This window comes from Mercurialis annua, linkage group LG3 (assembly GCF_937616625.2).
Source record: "Mercurialis annua linkage group LG3, ddMerAnnu1.2, whole genome shotgun sequence".
Lineage (NCBI taxonomy): Eukaryota > Viridiplantae > Streptophyta > Magnoliopsida > Malpighiales > Euphorbiaceae > Mercurialis > Mercurialis annua.
Genome location: NC_065572.1, coordinates 59,921,002 through 59,941,936, shown reverse-complemented (window position 1 = coordinate 59,941,936; position 20,935 = coordinate 59,921,002). Strand labels below are relative to the sequence as shown.

At 31.4% G+C, this 20,935-nt stretch overlaps 5 protein-coding genes across 6 annotated transcripts; 1 reads left to right on the top strand and 4 right to left on the bottom strand.

Moving 5' to 3' along the window:
- Nucleotides 1–124: 124 nt before the first annotated feature.
- LOC126671232 (F-box/LRR-repeat protein At3g26922-like) lies at nucleotides 125–2,872 on the bottom strand. 2 transcript variants are annotated; one of them, XM_050364982.2, is made up of 3 exons: nucleotides 1,816–2,870; nucleotides 825–995; nucleotides 125–719 (listed from the first exon to the last, which is right to left on the bottom strand). In XM_050364982.2, the coding sequence occupies exons 1-3, from the start codon at nucleotides 2,785–2,787 to the stop codon at nucleotides 471–473; spliced, it is 1,392 nt and encodes a 463-aa protein (XP_050220939.1). In that variant the 5' UTR covers nucleotides 2,788–2,870; the 3' UTR covers nucleotides 125–470. The 2 variants fall into 2 exon arrangements, with proteins under 2 accessions (XP_050220939.1, XP_050220940.1); XM_050364983.2 differs by having other exon boundaries at nucleotides 578–719; nucleotides 902–995; nucleotides 1,816–2,872.
- A 1,453-nt stretch (nucleotides 2,873–4,325) lies between these two features.
- On the bottom strand, nucleotides 4,326–4,994 carry LOC126672776 (uncharacterized). Its single transcript, XM_050366728.1, has one exon. The coding sequence runs from the start codon at nucleotides 4,992–4,994 to the stop codon at nucleotides 4,326–4,328; it is 669 nt and encodes a 222-aa protein (XP_050222685.1).
- LOC126671233 (uncharacterized) lies at nucleotides 4,935–5,697 on the bottom strand. Its single transcript, XM_050364984.2, has 2 exons — nucleotides 5,357–5,697; nucleotides 4,935–5,279 (listed from the first exon to the last, which is right to left on the bottom strand). Exons 1-2 carry the CDS (start codon nucleotides 5,654–5,656, stop codon nucleotides 5,103–5,105), a joined length of 477 nt encoding a protein of 158 aa, XP_050220941.1. The 5' UTR covers nucleotides 5,657–5,697; the 3' UTR covers nucleotides 4,935–5,102.
- A 9,533-nt stretch (nucleotides 5,698–15,230) lies between these two features.
- On the top strand, nucleotides 15,231–16,502 carry LOC126672775 (F-box/kelch-repeat protein At3g23880-like). The gene has a single exon (XM_050366727.1). It carries the CDS (start codon nucleotides 15,231–15,233, stop codon nucleotides 16,500–16,502), a length of 1,272 nt encoding a protein of 423 aa, XP_050222684.1.
- Nucleotides 16,503–18,230: 1,728 nt separating this feature from the next.
- LOC126672774 (F-box/WD-40 repeat-containing protein 1-like) lies at nucleotides 18,231–19,101 on the bottom strand. Its single transcript, XM_050366726.1, has 2 exons — nucleotides 18,779–19,101; nucleotides 18,231–18,582 (listed from the first exon to the last, which is right to left on the bottom strand). Exons 1-2 carry the CDS (start codon nucleotides 19,099–19,101, stop codon nucleotides 18,231–18,233), a joined length of 675 nt encoding a protein of 224 aa, XP_050222683.1.
- Nucleotides 19,102–20,935: the final 1,834 nt, after the last annotated feature.

Below are 20,935 nucleotides of genomic sequence, written 5' to 3'. Positions count from 1 at the left end.
AAGGAGTTAAATACTTACACCACCTAAATAATATAGAAACCAAAATCCCCCAAATAATCAGTGTCTATATATTTGACAAAAAAAAAAACAATATCTATATTATAACTAATTATTCACAGCTACCTTTGTTGAGAACCGCCATATATACATAACATATTCTCCATGAGAAAGGAAAATAAATGTAAACCTTAATTTCCATTCTTGGCTCTCATTGGAACTAAATGAAATGAAGCATCACTAGTCTACGACACAAACGCCAACATATTGTAAACCCCATATAGAAGTCCAAAAAGAATAAACCCAAAGAAAACAAATTATAAAAAGAAAATAAAAAGGGCCATTACTCATTAGCACCGAAGAAGATGCACGTCCGGAAAAAAAAAATGGACATAGTTAACCAATTTGAGTGCTTGCAATCTCTAAATTATCTTTTCAGTAAGAAACTATTTCAATACTGAGGCTTTACTTCTCTATGTGGAGATGGTCTCTGCAATCTCAGTATTCCTTCGCCTTCTACGCAAAACTATTGGAGCATATTTGGTGTCGCCCACTTCTGCAGGAACAATAACGATTTTCTCTAGCACCGCTCCTTGCTTCTTTAAGAGTTCCAAAAATTTAACTTCATTTTCTGTTCCGGTAAATTCTTTCATCTTCACCTCCTTGAGATTTGGCATGCTTAGAATAATTGGTTTGTTAGCTAGATCTTCCGACAAGCTCTCCTATGAAAAACCGAAAATAAATGACACTAAGAGATAAATAGAAACAAAACTTGACCTCTGCTGCAACTTATGGACCAGATAAAATTTAAAATAAAGAAGACTCACATCTTCATCGATCTTATATAAATAATCAAAGATCATTGTTTCCACATTGGGAGTAAGTTCAAGCAAGGCTTCCATACCGAGAAGATCATATTGCGTATACCCTGTTTGTAGCTCTAAGTGCTTGAGATGGTAGAGTTGAAAGTCTTTCGAGAAAGCTTTCTTTGGATCCAACTGGAAACATCAAGATCAAGCAAAGAGAGAAATCAAATGAATGTCTCATGACATTATTATTAAAAAAATAAATTTGAACTGCAATTGTAAGAAAGAGGAGTTACTAATGAAAAGAAACTACCCTTTAAACTTATTCTGTCAAGAACTACAAGCTCATTTGCAAATAATCGGTGAGGTAAACTAGCTGGACAAGATGTGATCACGCATTAATGTAATAAGTGTCAACAAGAAAACTATTCCCTAAAGAGATTGATATTGCAAAAAAAAAACATATACATTTAACATGCATTTAAAATAGACATTAAAATGGAACTTGTAAGGTTTTGATTCTTGAATGGGAGTCCTAAGCCAATGCCTATAGCATTATTTTCATGCTATAATAAAGTAACCAAGAGAGGGGAAAAAGATGAAAACAGCTTGTTTAAGAGGAAAAAGAAACCACTATAGGGAAAAGGATAAAAATAGCTCATTGCGACTAGAAGGAAATCATTGGTAAATTCATTTCATAAGTTAACTTACAAATTCATAAAAGAAAAAAAGTTAACTTACAAAATAATAGTTATAATTGTCTGTAAATTTTGCAATTCTGCATTCATTCTGTTTTAGGAGCAGAACCTGCTAAATTATCTAACATATTCAAAATGTCTAAGCAGCTAATTACAATCTCTCATATATTAATTAAGTGTAATTGAGTGCTTATTGACAAGTTGCACATTGCTACAATGCCTGACTAAAACTTCAAAATGACATGAACACAAATATACAAAAATATCATAATAGCAAAAGATAAAATGAATAGCAGAACTCAAAAAGAAAGAACCTTTAGCCACCAATTTTGAACCGCAAGACTCTCGATTTGCGGAATTTGATCAAGCAAACCGACAATCTTACTCCAGTATCGATAATACAGGCCATTCTTATGCCCAATATCAGTACCGAAATGAACCAAATTCAACAAATTCTTAAACCAACAATTCTTAACCTCGAACCAAACAATATTCAACCTAACAAGACTACCACAATCAATCTCCAAATCAAATTCCTCGTCATTACGAATAAAATGCTTAATCTCCAACTCCTTCAAACTCCTCGAACTAATCTTTAAACTACTCATCCCATAGCAACTCTCCAGCTCCAAAAACTCCAAATTAAAACACCCGCTCATCAAATCCAAACACATTTGATCACTCAAAAAAACCTGATCAAGATAAACCGACTTCAGCATCCAAAGATTCAAACTCCGTACACTTAAAGGAAAATACAAATCGCAACGGGTCAATCTCAAAACCCTAATTTTCCCATCTTTTAAAGCACTCAACGGAAAATCATAAAAATCAACCTCATGTAAAAACGGCTCATTTTGAAAAAAAGACCGGTCAATGAAGAAATCAAACCCTAATTCTTGCACGTGATTGTTGATCGCGTAACGAACCCAAGAATCGACATGGAACTTGAACCGCTCCTCGTAGATGAAATCGAGGCGGAGTGTGGAGGGAGGGGAATGCGCACGTGAGATGAGCGTGCGGTCGATGAAATTGGCGAAGAATTTACGGGTGGTGGACGGGGTTTTGTAAGGCGGGAAATTTGTTAAAGAAAAGTTGAGCGAGGGTATCATTGTCCATAATTTGTGCCATTTTTTTGAGACTAAACTTGTTGTGACTGCGTCTAGAGTTGGGAGGAAGGATAGGATGTGGAGAATTAGGGTTTCCGGGAGGTTGTCTATGGTGTTTTCATCGGCTGCGGCGGCGATTGGCGCCTGAGATGGTGGTGGTGGCGGTGGTTGTTCTTCCATGTTAATTTTGACGTTTCATTGCGTAGATTGTGACATAATTGTTGGGATTGTGCGGATATGTTTTATTCTTGGATTTGGAAGAAAGGATTAATGCATCCCTTAATTTAGTACTAAAGATTACAAACGTCATTTTTAATAAAAATAGATAAATGCTACTGCTGTTGTTTTCGTTTTGAACAAAGGTCAACGCGCCCCATGAACTTGTGACACGGGGTCATCTAACCCAATTTATACTTTTTTGAGCAAATAACCCCAAAACTCTTCATTTTTGGGTCAAATAACCCCATAATTATATTTTTAAAACGCATAAAATACAAATCGGAAGTGAGGGATGTAAAAAAGTAATTAAATACTTTGCTAATTGTTGTGATATAATTATCCTAAATCTATTTTTTGAAATAAAAATATATATTATTGGGTTACTTGATCCAAAAATGAAGAGTTTTGGGGTTAGTTGCTCAAAAAAGTATAAATTGGATTAGATGATCCCGTGTCACAAGGGGGCGCGTTGACCCTTTCTTCTTTTCGTTTTTCTATTTTTTCTTTTTCGAATATGGAGGGCCAAATGTGTATTTGACCCTTCATTTAGTAAACCAAATATAAAAATTGGGGATAAATACTATTACCCCTGAGTTTATGTCATAATTATTACTTCATCACCAAATTTTAAAAAGTGAATTAGTTCTCCCCTAAGTATTCATTAAATTCATGACAAACCCCCTCCGTCTCTCAATCTGTCAAATGTACGTTAGTTTCGCCCCATCTGTTGGTCAAAGTAAAAAAAATATTTTTTTAACCCAAAAATACCCTCCCTTGTTGAAATATTATATCCCCCATGCTTTTTATGTTTATATAATTATGTCCCCCCTGCTTTTTGGCTCTACTGCATTATATCCCCCCGCTTTTTGGCTCTACTGAACTATATACCCCTGCATAATTACTTATAAAGTGACCTATAATTAAGAACTATAAATAAACACATTCACACCAATGAGCTGTAGCTCAAATGGTATAAGCGCTCAGCAGAAAACTGCTAAGGTTGTGGGTTCAATTCCTTCCACAAGCGCTCCCCCTCTCCTAATTATCAAAAAAATAAAATAAATAAACACATTCACAGTTTGAATCAACAATGCTCAAATACAAAGCATGTAAATATTAGATTTTTAATTCCCTGTTAGTTGCATTAACAATTTGCATACACGCTACCAAACAATAGCAATACTGCATGCTCCAAAAACTAGCAATATTGTATGCCACCAAAAATTAGCCATATTGTATGCTACCACAAAATTACAAACTATCAAAAGACTATAAAACTATAATGTTCCAAAAATTCAGCATTACGGACACCAAAATATATGCGCTATTCAGTTTGACGTTCTTGATCTTTTGCTTGAAGCAGTCTATGCATGGCTTTCTTGTGTTGCACCTTCAGTGACGTTTCTTGCTTTTCGAGTCTTCTTAGTCTGCCTTGGTGCCTATAATTGACAATAAGAATCGATGTTATTTGTATGGAATGAAAACAGATAAATAGTTGATTATGAAAAAATAACCAAACTTACTCGTTGGTCATTGGTTGTTCGCTGACAACCTCTTTTGTTGTGGCCTAATTGACTGCATGTTTTGCATCGAACTGTATTAACTCTCTTAGATGTTGTAGAAGGACCGGGTTCTCCGGCTTCCCCACGTCTATTTTTTCGTGGTCTTCCAGGTAATCTCTTAAGAGGCAGGGGCAGTAAATGTAGAGATGTATCATCCGTGGTCATATCCATTTCAGGCATGGGATGTAATGCACCATTATAAGTTTTTAAATATCTTTCGATTGAGTGGTAATCATCACAAAAATCCTCTGCGTTCAGTCTTTTATAGCCAATGCAAATACATGCATGCTTACAAGGCATTCCAGAGATATCCCACCACTGGCAACTACATTTTCGCTCTCTAAGATTGACTGCAAATTTAGCTTTTCCATCTTTAATTTCAAACTCATCATTTCTACCATGTATAACTCTATATTGCCTCCTACTCTCATTAATGACTTTTTTTAACATCTTTTGTGCATGAGGTGTTAGCTTACCCTCCCAAATACTTCCTACTGCATATCTCTTATGTAATTTAACCATGCATTTTTCCCTAAAATAGTCTAATAAGGTGGTAATAGGCATCCCTCTTAACTTTCCAATCCAAGCATTAAATGATTCAGACATATTATTACTAATAAGGTCACTTTTAGCATCTTTAGTAAAAGCATGTTTACACCAATGCTTTAGCTTTATCTTTAATAACCACTTACTAGCCTTACCATTATCAATTTTCTATATCTCTTTCATTACAGCCCAAAATGAAAATCCAGTTGTGCTTCGTGCTGCCATCCAAAACTTCGGCCTTAGAGAAATTTCAGGAAATTGCTTGATGAAATTGGAGAAGATATGCCTACAACAATATCTGTGTGTAGCTGTTGGAAATATGTTGGACACTGCCTCAATCAACCCCTATAATGGAAATAAATTATCAAAATAAGTCACCTATTTAAAAATAAAAGACATACAAATTGGAAATAAAAATATACCTTTTGTCTATCTGACATGAATGTATAGTGTTTGCCTTCATCTTCTCCTCCAATACATTGTTTTAAACAGTCTAGAAAAAACTCCCAGCTTTGATAACACTCTCCCTCAACAATTGCAATTGCTATAGGCAGGATTCCTCTATTTCCATCCAAAGCTACAGCATTAAGAAGACAACCTCCATATGGACCTTTCAAATGACACCCATCAACTCCTATTAAAGGTCTACAACCCTCAAGAAATCCAATGATCAAAGGTTCAAATGCTATAAAAATTCTCTTGAATTGACCTGGTTCATCCATATTTTGTCTCTCATAATGCTCAAACTTTACAAATGTTCCAGGATTAATCTTCATTAGATTTTTGATATACACCTTTAAGAACTTATAATACCCAGCATGCGATCCTTCTATTGATTCTTTTACTGCATTTCTTGCTTTGTACAACTGCATTTGGGAGGTTGAATGCCCCAATTCTGCTGCATTTCTTTCTCCATTAGATCATAGCTCATGTTCCCATCCACAACTAGTTTCTCATGAAGTTTGCTTGTAACCCATTTTGTATTTGCATTTGGATTTTTATTATCAGTGGGTCTAATGCAGCTATGCTCATCAATCAAAGTTTTTATCATGAAGGTATGCTTATCACATAAAGAATTGATAAAAAGATGGAAATAATTTTTTTTTTCTCTTTAATTAAAAGGGCAATATCGTCCTTTTTGCGTAATTAACAGACATTTGACGGACTGAGAGACGGAGGGGGTTTGTCATGAATTTAATGAATACTCAGGGGGGAACTAATTCACTTTTTAAAATTTAGTGATGAAGTAATAATTATGATCTAAACTCAGGGGGTAATAGTATTTATCCCTAAAAATTAAACACTGTTTTTAGCCACACAAGCTTTCTGTTTTTTCTATTTTTTTTAGAATGTGAATTCATTTAGTAAAATAAATATAAGGACTAAAAACTAACTTTAGCCCTTATAATATGTTTTATAAGTTTTACCTTTTAAAAAAAAATTATCTCTCCCTTTTTATAAGTTTTACCATAATTTCCTATTATTTAAAATTAGTACTTATATATTTTAGTGGTAATTTTCTGAAATACATGTTTTGACAACTTATTTACACTTTTACCTGTCAAATTTTGAATTTCTTTTCTGGCTTTTTTTATTTACGAAAAATACTTTTTTTTAATTTCACAAATACCTTTTTCGGCTTACAATTTTATTTTTTATTTTTTTCGGTTCGGTCCACCGAACCGACCGATTGCACATCCCTATTTTTCAGTTTTTAATAATTTATTTTTTTAATAGATTTTTCCCTGAATTTTTTTTATTTTTTTATAGTGTATCAATAGTGATATATATAGTATTTTATGGTGTTTTTATAGTGTAAAATTAGTGTATATATAGTGTATTTATGGTATTTTGTAGTGTTTTTATGATCTATACCATGAAAATACTGTAAATACACCATAAACACTGCAAATACACCATAAACACTGTAAATGCACCATAAATATATTAAAAAAAAGGCACAAATACACCAAAAAAACATAGATATCCCGAAAAACACCAGAAATACACTATAAATACACAAAAAATACACTAAAATATAAATATATAATAAAATCACTACAAATGCACCATAAATCAATTTGTTCTTTACAAAATCAGTAGCAATAAACAAATATATGAATAAGAGAAAGACAAAATAAATAATTATATGAATAATAGAACAATTTTATTAACAAAAAATTATAGATCTATAATAATTTATTTACAAAATGTTTAAATCATTACAAAAAATCTAAAAAGTTACACAAATCTAAAAACGAGTCGAGAAATCCATAGCGCGGACAAAAGAGACGAACGGACTAGCGCGAACGGAAAAGACGAACGGAAAAACGACCGAAAACGACAAAAAATCCATCGAAAGCAGATGATCGGAAGCGCGAACAGAAAAGCGAAAGGAAACGATGAAGATAAAAGTAATCGGAGGAGACAAACTGAAAATCAAATGAAAAAAAAAAGAAAAGAAGAGAGAACTTTGAGAGACAATAGAGAGAAAAAATAGTGGCTATGTAAAAGTTTAACCTAAAATGAGATAAAGCTTCTATATATATAGTGGGTACATTTATAAATAAGTTAGAAAAATAGATAGTTTAGGAAATAAGGAAAAGATGGGCCAAATGCTGTAAATACTTTGGCAAAAACAGGTATTTGGAAAATAATCCCTACATTTTATGGTGCTTTTATTTATTAATTGTTTTTGATTTTATTTTTATTTATTAACATACTTTATTTTTATAAGTTAAAAATTAATGTCGAATTAACTATTAAAAAACTAGCACTTGTATATATATATATAAAAGTTCGAATTACATTGTAAGTTCTATTACAAAAGTTATATATACAAATTATATCTGTTATTGAGAAACCAGCATGTATCTTTTTTTAGAACTAACGATAAAAACAATCTAATTTTTTATGATTTTTTTACAAATTAATCCAAATATTTTAATTTTTATAATAATAGCCAAATTGCATTTTTCCGTTGCAATAATAGCCTAATAACCTGATTGAAGATAACAAGCTGGCCACTAATTTGACTATTATTGCAACGAAAAAAATACAATTTGGCTAAAATTACAAAAATTAAAAGATTTAGATTAAACTACAACAAGCTAAGTTGTAGAAGTTTAATTTTTTTTTTCACCATTAAGCCTTTCTTTTAAGGGAAAAATTGAAAAATATGGAAATATGGGTAATTAATACCATTAATACGGATGTCCATACTTTTTTGGGATCGACACTTTATTTTCTTCTTAAACTTCTTTTAGTACTTGATTACTCATAACTTCCTCACCCAACACGTGTTCTTTAAAAACACAAATTCACAAAAGCTACCAAATAGACTCTTATCGAAAGCTAAAAGAAGAACATACCCATCACGATTCATGCTTCACCACCATCTTTTATCCTTCATCTCTGCCTACCCATCATATTTCATCTTCATTTTCTTCTCTTGGCCTCTGCAAATTTTGCTTTTTTATTTATGTCTTTTGTATTATTCATGAGTTTGAGAATTTAGTGGGTTTTGCTATTTTCAACTAAATTTCTAGGATTGATCGAAAACGATTTCAGTTAACATCGATTGAAGTCGATTTGAATCGATTTCAGCTAGAAATCGATTTCAACCGATTTCAGATTTATAGAATTGTTTAGTTTTATTGTGATATTGCTGTTATTTTTCTTTCATGTTGTTTATGCTGTTAATTTTTTTTTATATTGCTGCTGTTGGTTTCTGTTTTTTCTTACTGCTGCTGCTATTTTTAACAGCTACTGTTGGTTTCTGTTTTTTCTTACTGTTGCTGCAATTTTCAGCAGCTACTGTTGTTTTCTGGTTTTTTTCTTACTGCTGCTGCTATTTTCTGCAGCTACTGTTGTTGTTGTTTTTCTAGTATACTTTTTGTATGCTTTGTTTATACTTTTACTATACTCTGATATATACCCTCATATATTTTTTAGTATATTATTTCTTTTTCTATGTTAATGCATTTTAAAGATTAAAACGACAGTATATTCAAATTATCTAATTTTAATATTATATTGAGAGTATTGTTCGTATGTTTTTCAGTTTATTATATGTATTGATTATTTTTATTTTTAATGATTACAATTGTTTGGTATACCTCTTGAATGTTTTATGTATAATGTATATTTGTTATATTTATTGATTTGTCACTTGAACTATTTTTTTAGATAATTATAATGTTTATACTAATCAAATTTTATATACTTTCGGTATGTTTTAAGTATACTATAATTGCATAATCTGTGATTGATTGATCATAATTGACATTCATACAACAGAAGGTACAATCTTGTGTTTTTTCTACTTTTAACAGTTTTGTTATATACTTGTATATTTTGTGTATTCTTTTAAATATTAAAATTCTCCATTGGTACTATTTTGTATTTTGTGTACAGTGTTATTGTATACTTTTTGTATATTTGTTGTATATTGGTACATCTTGCGTTTCGTTTCTTTTATTTCTGTTTTCAATGTTTTTATATACCTTATGTATATTTTTTGCATATTTACTATGTTTTAATTTTTTCTTAATGACCAGAAATGGAATCAATAGTAGTTATCATCCATTATATTAGACAATTCAGACTATTTTTCCACCTTATGGGAAACTTTCTTTAGGAAAGCCTAAAATAGAAGATATAAGGCCTCACGAGAGAAAAAAAATCAGTAACATGCGTAAGGTATAAATACCAATAAAATTTGTAGAAATTTAATTATCAAAGAGAAACATGTAATAGTTTGACATTATTATAATTTATAATCTTCCATTGAATGTTTTAAATTTTTAGAATTAATATAAGAATTACTGCTCACAATGTTTGTTATACCTTATATATATATCCATCATATGCTTTATAGTTTTATAGTTTCTGGTTACAGTATTCTGTATATTTTATGTAAACAATATTTATACCAACAATATTTAATTACTGTGCAATTAAAGAAGTGTTTGTTCAAATAAGTACACATACTTTATACATACTTAATGCATATCCCTTTTAGTTTAATAGTTTTTGGTTATAATATATCTGTATACTTTATGTATGCAATATGTATACCATCAATATTAAGAAAAAATGGAGTAAATAGGCAGATATAATGTAAAAATACAATAGGTATATAGAGTATTAAAACATAATTTAACATGTTGTTAATAAAAACAAAACTTATGCAAAAAGTTTACATGAAGTATACAAATCCAAATATGTAATTTTCTGTCAAATATACTTAAGGATCACAAAAAGTAAATTAATAATTTAAAATCAGTTTAGGGTATATAAAATAAGGTCATGCAATAAAATTATATCGATTTATAAACCAAACACCACAGTTTTGAACAAAATAAACAATAATAAAATAAGAAAATATACAAAAAATAAGAAAATACCTGAAGAAAATTTAAAGTATCTACTTTTATGCGCGCTCAGTTCCCCTTTCTCCACTGTCACGTCGATGCTGCCTTCCAAATGTCGATATGGTTGTTCACGAAGTCCACATCATGCAACATCTCTTCTTCCTGCTGACATCGTTCGTCACCATAACCCAACTTGTAAACAAAAACAGAGCATACAATAATCATTTTTTGTTTCTATTTCATTCTATTTTTATTTTCATTTTTCTTCTCATTGGAATAAAAGCATTGAATCCTTCATTTTTGAACACCACCACCACCACCACCACCACCACCACCACCACCACCATACTCATACTATAGTGTACCAAAAGTCTCAAGTTACTTGATGTGCAACATCTTCCTTCAGAAATTTTTTATACCAAAAGTCTTTGATGTCGTCATTGTCGTTATTATAGCCAATGTCGATGTGGTCGTTATTGAAGTTGCTGCCTCCATGGTCGTTATCAGAGCTGCTATAAGTTATAAATCATTCTCTTGTTTATATAATTTATTTATATGTTAATGTACAGTACTATAGTTCTAATATGATCATGTTTACATATGCATACTTTCTGTATACTTTTGGTTTACTTTAAATATATCGAAATCACATTACTCTTCCTTTCTCCCTCTAACTTCTCTCTCTATTGTAAATAATATAGAAACATAACAACGCATAAAAAATAACCAGAGCATATAATAATCAATTTTTGTTTTCATATTTTTCTATGTTTGTTTCCATTCTCCCACCACCACCACTCTTATAGACATCGTTAATCTGTTCACCACCACCATCCCTACTACTACCACTAAAAGAAGAAGAAGAAAAATAAGTCAACTCGCATGACATTTATGGTTTAAAATTCTCTAGACAAATTTTCCGACCACTACGACATTGGGAAATGCATTGTCCGCTACCGCCAACCTCAGATCCAAACCTAATACAAAAAAAATTAGGTCAGATATTAGATAAAAAAAAGTAAAGAAGAGGAGAAAGAAAGATAAAGAATGAAGAAATAGAAGATGTGTAATATCCCGTTTTTTTATTTATTTATTTGTGGCTTTCTCCGTCGAGCTTCCGGTAGTGTTTTGAGTCGTTCGCTGATACGGTCGTGGTTTGCTTCAGGTTTGGTTTGAGTTTGGGTTGGTTTGGCCCCAAGGTTATATTTCTCTTTGCATGGGCCTTGTTGGTGGCCCATGCAATATTTTCAGCAGGTCTCTCTTGAATTGGAGACTAGCAGCACGCATTGCTGCGTCCTCTCTTTTCCTATTATATATAGGTCTTCCAAAAACCGATTAAACCCAAATTTCTTTCCCTCACTCACTACAAACCCTAGCCATCATTCTCTATCAAACAACACTAAATTCTCACGTCCAAATTCCTCCCCAATTGCTTGTTAATTCGGTAAATTCTTATCTCTTAATTTCCAATTATGTTCGATAATCGACACTTCCTTTTCTTGATCTGTTCTCTTTTGTTTTTGCACCAAATCAAGTTCCGTTCGTTTGCCGCCGTAGCTAACTCAATCCTTTTCGATTCTAAAGTTTGAAATCGTAATTCGGTAAGTTATATCTCCATACTAAGCGCCGTCGTTTTATTGTTTTTGAATGATTATTGTTAACTATTGTTTATTAAGTTTCTGCCGAATTTTTATTATTTGCTGCCAAAAATTCCTTTATTCTTAGTCTTTGTATATTGTTCCTAAGGTTATTAATCGAAGGTATTTGGTTCTTAATAGATTAGTTTTGCCTTGACTGCCATTGATGTTTTACCGTTGAACTGTTAATGATATTATGAGCTTGAGTTTGGTTATTGTTTGGAGACCAAGTAACCGTTTTTCTGTTAGTTTTGGGTTCCTTAATTGATTATACTTTCATGATGTCTTGGTTGGATAAATTTCAGTATTGCATATTGTTCATATTAATAGGTTTAGTTTTGATTGTTTATTAATCTAAGTGTTGGCGGAAATGTTTGATTCTCAAATTTTGGATAGGTTTAGTTTTGATTGTTTATTAATCTAAGTGTTGGCGGAAATGTTTGATTCTCAAATTTTGGGTTGGTTTCATTTTGTTTTTGTTACTGAAATTTATTTGGTTTTCATTAATTGCTGTGTTGTTTGGGCTTGGGATTAAGTGGTATAATCATGTGTTAAATTTCCATTTGATTGCTATTGCTATTGATTAGTTCTTATATTATATTAATCAAAGATTTTTAAATTATTTTTTGATTATTATTATCCGAAAACGATATTTATTTTATAAACTATAATTATAATTACTTGGGTGATTATTATTTTTAGAATTATTGAATTGGCGTGCCAATTTGGCTAAATTATAATTTTTCTTTTAAATTATTTTCTTAGCTTATTTTTTCTAAATATTTGTCGGTAACTATTGGTTATTTGTTTTTAAGCTATTGAGTTTTGTTTTAATATTTAATTATTATTTTATCAAAAGTATTATTATAGAATTATAAACTGTGGTTTATATTTTTGATAAAATGTTTGGGTCGGGTTAGACTTGGGTCGCCCGACATGTGAGGTTAACTTGATAGTTACCGGTAACTCGGCTAACCTATTATTTGGAAATTAATTTAATTTATTATTTAAACATTATTTAAATAATATTTTTCGAAACGGATTTTAAAACAAGAACTCAATTGAATTGTATTATTTTGGGCATTGTAATTTATTTGAGTATCGTGTTACTCTGTGTGGCTATACATTGATTTATAAAGGCTTAAATGCACCAAAAATTACCAACTTTCACATGTTTTTAGTATTTAACATAATTTTTTAATTTTGACATATTTAATATGAACTTTCCAATTTTTTGCAATTAAGACCACATGTGTTTTTTTTGAAAATAGTGTTATTTTACATCCAAAACAACGTCGTTTTGATATAAAACGGTGCCGTTTTACATCTAAAACGGTGCCGGTGTCTTTAATTGTAAATTTTTAAAAGTTCATGTACTTTTTTGCCAAAATTAAAAGATTATATTTAATACTAAAAACACACGAAAGTTGGTGATTTTTTGTTCATTTAAGCCATTTATAAATTGTGCTGGTCCTATGTGGTGTCTAGTATTCTAGAGTTATAGGGTCCGTTTTAATAATTATTTATATTTGTTTAGACTCGTCGACTGTCCGTGCTTCGAAGGCAAACCAGGATTAGGTTGCTTGCCAGGTTATCACGGGGATAGCAAGCAGTGAGTTTATATTTACTATTTACCGCTTTATTAAGTAATGCCGATTTCAAACTGTTTTTATCATTATGGCTCTTAATTTGAACATGCTACCTAATGGGCATCATTAGAACTGCATGCGCACCGGTAATGATCTGAGTAAAGTATATTGTGAATTAGGGTAACTCGGTGTGAGTCTAACTCTTGGGACCCGGTTGAGTAACTCGGTGTAACTCAGCTCTCGAGACTCTGGTTATGGATTAAGTGCGGTCGGTTATAACTCGGTGTAACTCAGCTCTCGAGATCACGCCTTTGGATAAAAATACATATTTAGAATACTGTGGTTTAGGGTTCCTACTATTAATCGTAATGCTTATATAAAATATTTTTTATTGTTTTAAAAGTTTTTCACTTAATAAATGTAAATAGTGGTATGAACTTATTTCAGTATATCTGAACCCCTTTTTTACCCAATATTTCCAGGTTTATTATTTTGAGCAAGTCAGCTGATTTTAGATTCATTATTTCCCTCGGAGGTTTTTTCTTTATTTTTAATAAAGATGTCAAACTGATTTTATTCTTACACTGCAGTAGTAACTAGAAGTTTTTATTATTCTAATTTATTATCGGATTGGTCCGACTGGTTTTATTATTATTTTGGCATTATATTGTTAACTCTGGATTTATTATTTATGCCATGTTGGAGTCGCGGAGTTGACCGAGTAATTATTATTTAACTATTATTATTATGAACTGTTAGAATTAGGTTGGAGTCTCGGTTGCCCCCGAACAGTGATTTTTTGCAGATTATGTGTTTGTATGTTTCGTGAGGTTAGCTACGGGTTTTGGTACCATATTCTATCGCCGGTTGCGATCCATGAAATTGGATCGCCACAAGATAGAAAAGATAAAAAAAATGAAAAAAAAAATCACATGTTAAATGAAAGAAAAAGGAATGGACCAAGTTTTTGATGCAAATAGAACTTTTGGCTGCAAATTAATAAAGGAGAACGTAATTTTGAGATTAATTTCAAAATTCAAGTGCTTCGTATAATTTTCTCTTCTTTTAAAACATTTGATATTTTTACCACAATACTTTTATTTAAAATTTGAAATCATATTTTTTTATTTTTTATAGTGTTTCTATTTATCAATTTTTTGAAATTTATGTTTATAATGAATTAATATTTAATAAATTATGAATTATATAAATGGATTCAAACAATTAAACTTTTTAATTTTAAAATAGTTGAATAATTTTTATATTTTTAAACTGAAGGACGTAACAAAACTTATATAAAATTTCGACATATTTTTTGGTCAAATTAAATTCCGCCTCCTGAATAAAATTTTAACTTCGCCACTGACTATCCTAACTTATTTCTATTAAAACGAAAGTAGTTGCGCACAAAGATATATAGTATATCTTATTCAATTGGTGGTGTAAGTGGATTTGAGAGAAATGGAGAGAATTTTGGACTTGAGGTGATCACTCCCTAGTAGTTATATTGTTAATCATTACGATTTAGGATTTAATTGAATCTTTTTAGTTGTCCTTATTAAATAAAAATGAGAGAATTAATCCATCTCCGAACAGGAGAAGTTAAAAACATAAAAACAAAAGTTTTTAAAAGTCTATAAATAGGGCGAATGTCACCTCAAATACATTAACTAAAAATCGTTCTTCTTGTCAACCATGGCCACAACGCTGGTTAAGAAGCACAAGGGAATTGACGACAAAGAAGTATATTTTGGTGATGATCTGCTTCATACCATCTTGTTAAACCTAGATGTAAAATCTCTTGTTCGTTTTAAGTGTGTCTCTAAACCATGGAATTCTCTTATCAGCAGCACCCGATTCATCAGAGACCATTCACGTATTCACCAACGCAACCCCGCCATGAACTGTTATCTTCTCTGCAAAAGGAATTTAATCTGCAATTGGGTTCAGACTATGGATGAACTCGAAAGCAAAAGAAACGGAACGGAACCACTACTTCCCCCGCCTGCAATAACCATGGTGCATTACGGCTCAATCATGAAACTATCACCACAAAATGGACGAGCAATAAAGATAGATTCATCGTCATCGTCTAAACTCATGTTCGATAAGCTGCCATCAAACTGGGATCCCTTCCAGATCACATGTTGCTGTGATGGTGTCATGTGTATTACTGTGTGTGATCGTCTGCTTCTATGGAACCTTTACATGGGTGACTGCAAAACATTACCATTACCTGATCCCGATAACACTTTTCCTGCCAAGATTTGGGAAGCTTTCGGGTTCGGATATGACTCTTCTACTGATGATTACAAGGTTGTAAGAGTTCCTTCTTGTGATGACTCTCAAGTCTGCAGGAACCCTAGTGTCTATGTGATGAGTCTCAAGTCAAATTTATGGAGAAAATTAGATATTGAGTGTCCGTATGCGGTGCCTGAACGTGGACAAGCAATCTCTACCGGTGGAAACTTGTACTGGTTTGCCCGAATTCCTCATATGGCTAATAAAATTGTGTTAATTAGATTCGATTTGGAAACGGAGGTATTCAGAGAATTCCCGATGCCTCCCAACCTCCATGTACAAGAAGCACGCTTTTTGAAAGAAGCTACCAAATTGGGAATTTTACAAGGTTGTATTTCTTCATCCAGTCTCGACGCGAGTAAAAATAATTTCGGCATCTGGATGCTCCAGGGAGAAATTTGGATCAAGTTTATGAGTTTTCCAATAAGCATTCACAAGGGACCTAATCATATTTTTAGTTTGAGGCCGCTCTTTACCGACAATGGTGCCCTCGTGATGCATGCTATATTATTTAACAATCGCCATCGTCGTATGGATATATGGGGAGATTTACTTGTTATCTATCATCCAAAAGAAAACATTTATACAAAATTTCGATTTCCTGGCGGACCCGATCCACGTCCCAATGAAGTTTATCTTAATTTTCCTAGTCTACTTTCACTTTAAGTCTGGTAACAAGTTTTTATTTTTGTTTTAAATTATATATTTAAGTTGAATCGGATCCAAAGAATGGGCAATGAATAAGAATAACGATAATACTGTTGCAAAATGATAATCTATATCTATAACTGCATATCTATTCATTAAATAATATTGTACAATGAGAGCTAACAGGAGTAGTAAAGAGCTTAATAGTAGAACAAAATAAAGAAATAGCAATGAGTCAATCTCTATAAAAGGCCATCCGATACAAAGCAACATATAAGCCATGGTCTAATATTTCTTGAACTTCGTAGGCCATGTTTGGTTCATGTAATAGGTGCGGAATGGAATAGCTATTCCGTATAGAATGAAAATTCTTTGCTTTGGTTCACGGAATTGGTATTCCACGGAATTGTTATTCCATGATTTTGTGAAATAAGTACTACTCTCAAAAACTAAAGAATGGTTATTCCATTCCTTATGAAATAGCTATTCCATTCCATATTATTCCATTCTATGAACCAAACATGGCCGTAGATGAATTGCAAGCAGAATCTGCCGATAGGGGAATGTGAACGGGGGATGAGCATCTGGGAGTGGTATCATAAGGTCGTCGTTAGATCAAATCCTTCCACGAAAATGATATCTTTTCTCCCTAAATGATTAAAAAAAAGTTTAACATTAAAAATACCTGTTATCAGACTGCAAGTAGACTAGGAAAAACTAGATAAACTTCATTTGAATACGAATCGCGTGGACTAGGAAATCGAATATCTTTATAAATGCCTTCTTTTGGATGATAGATAAGAAGTACATCAAAAACTTCATTGGTAACCGCTAAGTGGTGAAAACGTCAGCAATTGTTTATATGATTCTGTTTAAGTTTTTTGTTTTTGTTTTGTGCTTCACTGGATTCCCATTCTCATTTAAAGCATTGATAAGCCTAATGAAAATTATTAGATATAACTAATTAATCAAATTCATAATTATACTAGACGTGTTGCAATAAACTCACAAGATACTATTATTATCATATCGTTTTTACTAATGGTACTGTAGACACCTATTTTTACCCCGCTCCGCCCACAGGTACGTATCTTATTCATTTTAATATTGTCAGTTTATTTTATAGCTCTACCGTTTGTTTAATAAATTATTTAAACTTTGGTTTATTTTAATTTATTAAACGAATGTGTATTTGGATGGCTCATATAGTAGCTACAAAGTCCACATTTTATTAGTTGTATAAAGAATGGTTCATTTCCTTCAGGGGATGATCATTCTTATATATATATATATATATATATATATATATATATATATATATATATATATATATATATATATATATATATATATATATATATATATATATATATTTATATATTTATATATTGTTATCTTTGGCAAAAAAAAAAGATAAGAAGTACATCTCCACCAAATTTCATAAATTCATTGTTAAATAATATAGCATGCATCACGAGAGCGCCATGGTCGGTAAACAGCGGCCTCAAACTATAAATATGGTTAGATCCGTGGTAAATTCTCATCGGAAAACTCATAAACTTGATCCATATTTCTCCCTTGAACATCCAAACGTCAAAAAACAATTTACTTGCATCGAGACTCGATGAAGAAATACAACCTTCTAAAATTACCAACTTGGCAGTTGCATTCATAAACTGTGTTGCTTCTACCTGGAGGTTAGGAGGCATCGACAATTCTTCGAATATTTCAGTTTCCAAATCGAATCTAATTATCAGCCATACGAGGAATTAGGGCAAACCAGTACAAGCTTCCACTAGTAGAGATTGCCTGTGCGCGTTCAGACACAAAATATGAAAACTCAATATCTAATTTTCTCCATAAATTTGACTTGAGACTCATCACATAGACACTACGGTTTCTGCTTACAGCTCGATAAAATGATCGATAAAATGCCCAAGAAGGAACTCTTACAACCTTGTAGCCATCAGTAGAAGAATCATACCCGAACCCGAAAGCTTCCCAAACCTCGGCAGGAAAAGTGTTATTCGGGTCAAGTAACGATATTGTTTTGCAGTCAGCGGTATAAGGGTTCCATAGAAGAAGACGATCACATACACTAATGCATACAATACCGTCATAGCAACATGTGATATGAAAGGGTTACGAGTTTGATGGCAGCTTATCACACGTGAGTTTAAATGATGACGATGAATGTATCTTAGTCGTTATCATCGCTTGTTCTTGTTGTAATCTTTTGATGATTGAGCCGTAATGCGCAACGACTATTCGTGGAGGAAGCCGTGGTCTCATACCGTTTCTTATGCTTTTCGAGTTCGTCGATAGTCAGAACCCAATTGTACACTAAATTCTTTCTGCTGAGAAGACATAAGTTCTTCATAGTGTTGCTTTGGTGAATACGTAAATGGTCTGTGATGAAACGGTTGTCGCTGATAAGAGATTTCCATGTTTTAGAGACAGACCTGAAACGTACAAGAGATTTTACAGGTAGATTTATTAAGATATCATGAAGCAGATCATCGACAAAATTGAGTTCTTTTTCTTTATCATCATCAATTCCCTTGGGCTTCTTAACCGCCGTTATGCTTTGATACATCTGAATTTGCTTCGTGGCCATGATTAAGAAGAATGGATTTTAGCTTATGTATTTGAGTTGATACGCACTATAAATGATATAGAATACTAATTGAATTCAACTACTACTAATAGGAGAAATTCTTATGTAGACTCGGTCTACCACGTCATCCGTAGACTAACCTATCATATTATGACACGTCATTAAAATGATGGCAATCTTGTAAATAGAGAAATTCTTAGGTAGACTCGGTCTATCACGTCATCCGTAGACCAAACCTATCATATTATGACACGTCATTAAAATGATGGCAATCTTGTAATATTACTATTCAAAGGTGTAAATAAGTAAAAAACGAATTTACAAGATTGCCATCATTTTAATGACGTGTCATAATATGATAGGTTAGTCTACGGATGACGTGGTAGACCGAGTCTACATAAGAATTTCTCCTACTAATAGAGTTAAAGTAGTCTACTATACTAGTTTATTATCCTAATTTTGATGAACTATTTCTATTGAACTACTATTTTTTTATTAAGATAATTAGATGAAGAATACTAACTAAGGTAAAATTAATACGTCCTAACATATTATTCTTTTATTAATATTTGACAAAAATTATAATATAAATATATAAAAGTAAACTTCGGTATATAAACTTAAGAATGTGCAGTATAATAAAAAATACAAGGTTAAATAGGTCACTAAACTATAGTTATTTTACAAAAAAGTTATAAAATAGTTATCTAATTTTAATTTTTATATAAAATAGTTATCTAATTTTAATTTTTATATAAAATAGTTACCGAATTACAAAAATTACAAAACGGTTATCGAACTATTATTTTTTGATGTGGACAAATAAAGATGTACAATGAGACAATAAGATGATAACCTTTTTTTTTTTGATAAATGATATTTGTATTAGCTCATTCACAAAAAGCGAATGGCAAAGAAACTAATACAACTAAAGTTGGATACAAAATAAATCCAAACTTCGAAAGACATCAGAACTAGAGTAAGGAAAAAATGATAACCTTTTTATAACAAAATATAGTTCGGTAACCGTTTTGTGGTTTTCATAATTCGATAGCCATTTTGTAAAACTTATAATTTGATAACCATTTTATGATTTTTTATAGTTTGTTAACCATTTTATAAAAAATATTTAAATAGATGACCTTAAAAATATTTAACACTTTGTTTTGTTTTTGATTTCACACAAGAAAAATTAGTTCAATTTCTGATCTTTTAGTTTGTATAACTAAATTGTTATATTGATTCGTTAATAATCTATGTTATAGATTGTTTTCATTTTGTTGTTGAATATAATACAAAGAAAACTTGGTTTAATCTTTCTAGGGTTAATGTAAAAAAATACGAACTTTACACGTTTTTTTATTTTAATTACGTAGTTTAAATTTTCTCATTTTCATGCACGAACTACCAATTTTTCTCAAATTCATGCACGGTGCTGATGTGACACTCATTCATTAGTATAAAATGACCTCCACCTTAGCGAATTACACTAATGGAGCCGTGACACCTCAGCATCGTGCATGAATTTGAGAAAAAATTGTAGTTCGTGCATGCAAATGAGAAAATTTAAATTCCGTAATTAAAATGAGAAAACGTGTTAAGTTGGTGAATTTTTCATCTTTCTATTTTATTTATTAGAACTTTATGTATTCTGATAAACAATAAAATTGAAATTTATTTTTATATTAAATATCAGTTTCTTCCTAATTATTTACCATATAGGGTATGTTCGATAAATCATTTAATTAATATTACACTTACTAGTGTTTTAATTGATAGTGTAATTGAACATTAAAAATAATAATTTTAATTCAACTCATAAAAATATATTATG